The sequence below is a fragment of the Austrofundulus limnaeus genome, unplaced genomic scaffold (assembly GCF_001266775.1).
Source record: "Austrofundulus limnaeus strain Quisiro unplaced genomic scaffold, Austrofundulus_limnaeus-1.0 Scaffold14, whole genome shotgun sequence".
Taxonomy (NCBI): domain Eukaryota; kingdom Metazoa; phylum Chordata; class Actinopteri; order Cyprinodontiformes; family Rivulidae; genus Austrofundulus; species Austrofundulus limnaeus.
The window spans coordinates 125,032-131,736 of NW_013952416.1; the positions used below are offsets into that span (position 1 = coordinate 125,032).

At 41.7% G+C, this 6,705-nt stretch overlaps 1 protein-coding gene across 4 annotated transcripts in view; it reads right to left on the bottom strand.

Annotated features, from left to right (window-relative positions):
* Positions 1-6,705, bottom strand: part of nsd3 (nuclear receptor binding SET domain protein 3) — a 28,651-nt gene that overhangs the window by 16,008 nt on the left and 5,938 nt on the right. For 3 of the 4 annotated variants that reach the window (XM_014002570.1, XM_014002569.1, XM_014002567.1), the window contains exons 5-13: positions 5,954-6,108; positions 5,051-5,659; positions 3,250-3,418; positions 3,046-3,146; positions 2,688-2,733; positions 2,477-2,607; positions 2,096-2,221; positions 1,885-2,011; positions 1,605-1,805 (exon numbers count right to left, since the gene is read on the bottom strand). In XM_014002570.1, the coding sequence (XP_013858024.1) occupies positions 1,605-1,805; positions 1,885-2,011; positions 2,096-2,221; positions 2,477-2,607; positions 2,688-2,733; positions 3,046-3,146; positions 3,250-3,418; positions 5,051-5,659; positions 5,954-6,108 (1,665 nt within the window). The remainder of the gene's footprint in view (positions 1-1,604; positions 1,806-1,884; positions 2,012-2,095; positions 2,222-2,476; positions 2,608-2,687; positions 2,734-3,045; positions 3,147-3,249; positions 3,419-5,050; positions 5,660-5,953; positions 6,109-6,705) is intronic. The other variant, XM_014002568.1, reaches the window with a different exon arrangement.

The window sequence follows — 6,705 nt, forward strand, 5'->3', positions numbered from 1 at the left end:
CTCAAATAACCACCCGTTACAACCAAGGTAGGCAGAAGAGCATCTCTGAACGCACAGTACGTCGAACTTTGAGGCCTTTTGTTAGAAAGACTCCTCTGACTGACTGAGGCATGACTTCTGTAGGATGATTAATAAGTCCTGCTTCAGAGGTTTTCTTCCCTGATCTGTCGGTGGATGCTCAACATTCCTGACTAAGATTTGCAGTTTCTGGTGCGATTGCATGAAGCAGTTTTGACTTTATTTAAGAGCTTTTCAACATTGCTTTCCATTAAAACAACAAAAAAGGATTTAGTAGTAACCCTGTGTGTAAATCAAGCCCATCTGTAAGGCTTATTTACTTCCTTTTCATCTTTTACTACTGTCAGAGGAAAATATAAATTTGCCCTCCTGCCTTGATGCAGGAGACTGAAGCATCAAAGCCAGACCAACCAAGCTGAAGAACAGCTTCTTTCCAGATGCGATCAGGCTCATGAACTCTCATAAACCACTTGTATGGACTGATCTAACATGCTGCTCTTAGTTTTTTCATTATTTTTTGAGGTGTGTGTTTGTAAAAGTATTAGATGGGAGTAGGATGTCAATTTATTTTGCCTTGTTTAAAATATAAACATATATTTTTATTTTGTTCCTTTATTACTGATTACGGAGACCATCTGTGTAATCATCTGGAACAACAATAAAACTACGTAAATTCTCCTGTAAAGCCTTGAAAAACGGATTATACTCAAAAGAAGCTAACTGTACTTGATGGTCTTTTCTTATAATCCAGGTTTTCTGGCTCTTTCCTCTTTCAGACACTGTAATTTAAAGACATAAACGGGAACACTGCAGCAACTTTCTTTAACGAGTCTTTAAACACACCTCACCCAGATGGAACAAAAACCATGTTTGGTTTGAGGAAGAACTGGATGTTCTGAGCAAGACTGTCATAAAATACTCTGAATGAAACGCATTAAAAAGCACGTAAATATCTTCTGATCTGCTCCATGAAGTGCACTCGGAAAGAAACAATACATTTTCTTTCTTCCTCTAATCAATGGAAGAGAAGCTTGACATTTCTTCTATGGATAAAGTGAAGTTTCATATAGTTTGATGCAGATAAGGGCTAGTCTTTCTTTCTTTCTTTCTTTATTAATCTATGGATAAAGTGAAGTTTCATATAGTTTGGTGCAGATAAGGGCTAGTCTCTTTTTTTTCTTGTTTATTTTTTTAATCTATGGATAAAGTGACGTTTCATATAGTTTGATGCAGATAAGGGCTAGTCTCTATTTATTTATTTATATTTTTATTTATTTTTTATGTTTTTTTTCTATGGATAAAGTGAAGTTCCATATAGTTTAATGCAGATATGGGCTAGTCTCTTTATTTATTTTTATTATAATTTTTTTTATCTGTGGATAAAGTGACGTTTCATTTAGTTTGATGAAGATAAGGGCTAGTCTCTTTTTTATTTATTTATTTATATCTATGGATAAAGGGAAGTTTCATATATGGGCTAGTCTCTTTATTTATTTATTTATTTTTTATCTGTGGATAAAGTGACGTTTCATATAGTTTGATGCAGATAAGGGCTAGTCTCAAGCAGGAACTTGAAGTCTCTCTACCTTTATTGGCTCGTTGCTCGTCTCTCTCCAGACAGCAGGTTGAGCAGCTGTGCTGGGGGCAGCAGAATCCTCCTCCGGAGCTGCTGGTGGTCCCCGGGAGTTTCCGAACGCACTCCTCGTGATAATAACAACCACATCCAGACGCTGAGCAGCGGGTCACGTCTCGACCCGCCGATTTACAGCTAAAACAAGGATGACTGCCTGAAGAAAGGAACAAGAGTTTGTCACAGTGAAAGAAAAAGAAAAGGAGTGGAAAAATTAAAATTATAAAAGTTCTTACCATTTCTACATTCCGTGCAGATGAATCGGCCTTCAGGTGGAGACGACAGACCGAGACAGTCCAGGTGGAACTGCCTGCTGCAGTCCCCCTCACACACCACTAAACCCTCTCCGTACGCCTCACAGATCTATGTGAACAGAAACAATCGTCACACAGTTTGTGTCTGCGTGCTTACGGACGGACAGAGAGAGAAACCCTGAGCAGCACCGACCTGGCACACRGTGTCTGTCTTCTCGGTGCTGCTGTCCTGCCGGGACAAACCGGAGTCCACAGACTGAGTATCTGAGGCGTCAGCATCTGCTGCTGCTGGACTGTCCAGACTCTTCCCAAATAAACCCTGGAGATTTTATAAGTTGCATTATTATAGACTTGGGGTTTGTTAAAATAAATGTATTTTTTACTTAATAGATGTTTAAAGTGACAAGTTTTGCTTAAAAGTGAAAAAATGTGAAAAGATAAGCAGAGATTTATATGTTTTTCTGTATCATAAGCTTCGAAAGCAAAGCAAAGACAGCTTGACGCTATTTGTTATAGGATCAAGACATTTTGTTTGCAGCATCATCCTTTTTGTGTCTCTGTGTTTGAAGCCCACCTGTGGGTCGTTGAGGCCCCTGGAGTCAGAATCAGACGTGTCTCTGTACTGAGATAAAGCCATTTCCACATCTGTCGACGCTCTGCTCCGCTTCTTCAGGGGCTTGCACGCATCAGAGATCTCGCTGGCTCCTTAAGGATCACAAGCATTTTGATGGTTTCTAGTCACAGAAGTTTAGGTTTAGAGCAGGCGCCAAAGAATACTCTCCTACCTTTCTGCGAGCCCGTCTTCAGCGTGGTCTCTGGAGCCGTCTCAGCCTATGAGAAGGTTAAAAATCAAAAGTTATTTTTAACTCGGTTGTGTTGATTTGTGTGATAACAGCTGATGCTTTCTAGGAAAAATAAGTAATTGCCTAAACAGCTTTTGAGCGGATAAAAAAAAATGCATTAACAGCTTTTTTTTTTTTTACTAAAGCTGTTGCTCAACTCATGTTTCATTTCATTTTTTTACTCATAAAGAAAATAAATAGAAGAAATAAACAAGAGGAAAACTGCAACATCTTTCATGAATGCTTTGCAACTGGTGCTATTTTTGTTTCTGACAGCAGTTTATCAAAAATAAACTCAAACCTGATCTTTTTTGGTTTTCTTCTTCGGCACGGGATCGATCCCCCTCTCTGACTCAGATCTGCTCCTGACTGACCGCCGCTGAGGTTTCCTCTCCTGAGAGCCTGAAAACATGAAATTATTGACGCCCGTCTTGTTCTGACGACCACAAGTGGTTAAAAAAAAACATTCAACCAAACATCCCGCTCGTCTGTTTTACTCTCTCACCCTGTGGACTGCTGTGGGGAGATCCAGGGGAAGAGGTCGGCTGAAGCCCTCCTTCCTCGCTCCTTCGGCTGGCGGGGGAGCCTCTCCTCTCATCGCCTTCTTCCTCTCCTTCGTCGCCCTCCTCTTCCTCCTCCTCCGGGCTGGGCTCAGGTTTAGCTCTGCTGTCCTGCTGAAAGCAACATTTGAATATGAGCTTACAAAATACAGGGCTGTGAAAAATGACTCCCGCCTTTTCAGGTTAACTTTTTGTTTTTGTCACATTTAAATGTCAAAAGAGACACGATCCCTCCAAGTGAGTTCTGGTGCCCTGGGACCTCCTCTCCTCTTTTTACTCAGAAAACCTTTAAAAGGAAGCATCTTAATCTGATGCCTGAACCACCTCAGCTGACTCTTTTTGATGAAGAGGAGCAGCAGCTCTACTCCGAGCTCCCCCCGAATGATGGAGCTCCTCCCCCGTCTCCAGGCTGAGTCCGGCTACCTTACAAAGGAAGCTCATTTTAGACACTTGTTCTTTTCAAGCATTTAGCTTGAGGGGCGTCAGGGCTTCGTCTGTTTTACGATGTCCTCTATCTCAACCTTGGGTCCACGTTTTTTTTTTATCTCTATGTAATTTTTGTAAATTTCCATAAACTACGTAAGCGGCAGAGGGGGTGACCACAATTATTTTATGAAGCCAGAGGAAGACACAAAGAATAAATTTAACCGACCTGGATACGAGTGGTGAGCAGCAACGTTACAGCTTCTGTGTGATGTTTTCATACGGCTGCCACGATTAGTTGACTAGTCGCGATTATTGCTAACTACTAAAACCGTCGACTAATTTAGTAATGGATGCGTCTTTTTTTTTTCCAATTTTGTTTTTCTCTCCAAACTGCAGCAGCACCCTCCACTGCCACGTCTGCCTTTCTGTCCTTGACACACATGCGCAGTAGTGGTAATTAGGGCTGCCACAAATGATTATTTTTACAGCTGACGAATCTGTAATTAGTCGACTATTAAAAAGATACAAAGTTAGAAAAAAAAATGACGCATCATCTTTTAAATTAGTTGTTGACGACTTTAATAGTTGACATAATCGTGACTAGTCGACTAATCGTGGCAGCCCTACTTTCAACCTCCGGTTTCGATCCGTCTGTAACCCCCTCGTAAATTTCATAAGCTTCCTAAGCGGTGGAGGGGCTGTCCCCAAAATTTTATGAAGCCAGAGGAAGAAATATAAAKAATAAATTGAACCGGCCTGGTTAGAGGAATTGTAACGATGTTAGTCTTCAAAATTCTCCTTAAAAGCCTGGTTCTTTTAGAAAAGATCCATAGTTCATGAAGACAGGTGAGGGTTGGAGCGTAGACAGACCAGTAAATCCAGAGCTTTGCCTTTCAACTAAACTCTTTCTTCACGACTGACTGATTAAGACCCACATTCCCTGGCGTGTGGCAAAACCTGACTCGCTTTATTTATATTACTTCTATTCTATTGTTTTTATTCTTTTTTTTTTATTAGTTTTAAATGTTCTTTGGTGGTACGTGTACAGCACTTTGGTGGTGGTTTTAAAGTGCTTTAAAGACAAATTAGTAGTGGTCACTGCTGAGGTCCTGATTTGTCGATCCATCTCGTTACATCAACAATGAACAAGCCGCTCAGACACTTGAACGCGTCCCCCTGAGGTTGTTTTGTCTGATATTAAGATTTGTTTGCTGATTTGAAGCCTTTAAGTGAGACAAAACATCAAAAACAGAAAGCACCTGTAGTGGGGTGAGCACTGCATCTCTGAATACGCTTCTGTCCGCACCGAGTTACACCTACCTCAGGCGAGCAGTAGCCCAGATCGGGCTGCCGGGCCTCCCTCTCCACTCTCTCTTCCTTCTCCTTCTTTGGAGACACCACAGTGGTCTTTTTCTGCAGGAGAGGCCAGTCGCACTTTGTGATCTCCACATTCAGTCTCTTCATGGTGATGGAGAGGGGCAGMAGCTTCCTGGCTGCCGCCGTTTTCCAGGCCCTGACAGGCGGCTTCGGCGAGTCCTCCTGAACTCGAGCATCGGCGCCGGAGTTCTGTTTAGGCGACTTGTTTTGGTTCTTGTCTTCGCTTGGCGGTTGAGAGTTGTTGTTGTTTTCCTCCGTGTTGGAGATGCTGCACTGCCTCCGTGGCAGCTGCCTCCGCGGCGGCTGCTCCCTGTCGGGCGACTTCACGCCGGTGTCCTCCTTCTTGCTGATGGAGCCGCTGGAGCRCCGGTTCCGTTTCTCAGCCTTGGCGGCGGGCTTCTTGCTGGGCGGGGCTTCGTTGGGGTCCGGGTCAACGTAGATGAAGGTGTAGTTGTCTATTCGCTCCTGGCGAGTCATGAGGAAAGCGTCCTCGGCGTGGCCCACCCCTACTTCCCACTGGGAGCGCTCTCGCTGAGGAATTGGCTTCAGAAGCTGCAGATGGGAAAAAAAATTAATATATACTGTATTTATTTATTCATGCATAATACTAGAAATTTAACCCTAAAAATCATCCACAGAATAGGGGGGTAGTATTATACACAAGTTATTGATGATTAGATTTTTGATGCTTTTTAATCTCAAACAATTATGATCGTATTATACATGAATAAATAAGGTAAGTTACTTTTCCAGTGACTCCTTTGGAAATAATTGAATAGAAACATTTAAAAAATATATATRTTTTTTACATTTTGAGTAAAAATGTATTGTATATTTTTTACACACTTTTTGTCTTTCTACAGGGTTTGAAGTTTTGCGCAGCGTCTCTGACTGAAGCTCATCGAACTGTTGCTTCCCCTGGTACGTGACTATCCTCTTCTCATGGATCCACGCTCGCTCAGCAACACTGCCGAAGAACTGGACGTGATATTCTCTGTGACCTATCAGAGAGAAGAACGTGAGTTATATGATGAAAAACTTACAATGGAAAAGAAAAAAAGGCTCATTATAAGAGACGTCATGCTTTTAAATCCTTCTTTTTCATATTAAACCCTTCAGTTGGGGTCTATATGAAGTGGAACTGCAATGCTTTGGCCTAAATTCCTCCTTATTGCGACTCCACAAGCCCCTTTTTCTCCCCTATTCTTAAGTGTGTCTCAAATTAACTTGTTCATGTATGTCAAGAAGGGAAGACTTGTCCATCCAGCCTTACATGTTGGAGCCAGAGTCTGACCCAGAACCAGAGTCTGACCCAGAACCAGAGTCTGACCCAGAACCAGAGGAGAATGAAGACAAGGAAATTGCAGTTGGCAAGTCCAGATCTTATTTGTGACCCATCATATCGAAAAGAGGATTAAGTTAAATTTGCTCAAAATGACCTAATTACATTTTCAAATTATTGGCTTTAAAAGCTACATTTTGACACCTGGATCATTCTGATATCATAAGTGGATCCAGAAACATGACTTAATTTGTTGTGTTGGTTACAATAATACATTACTGTTTGGTCTGAATCCTAATTTTATATAAATTTATTG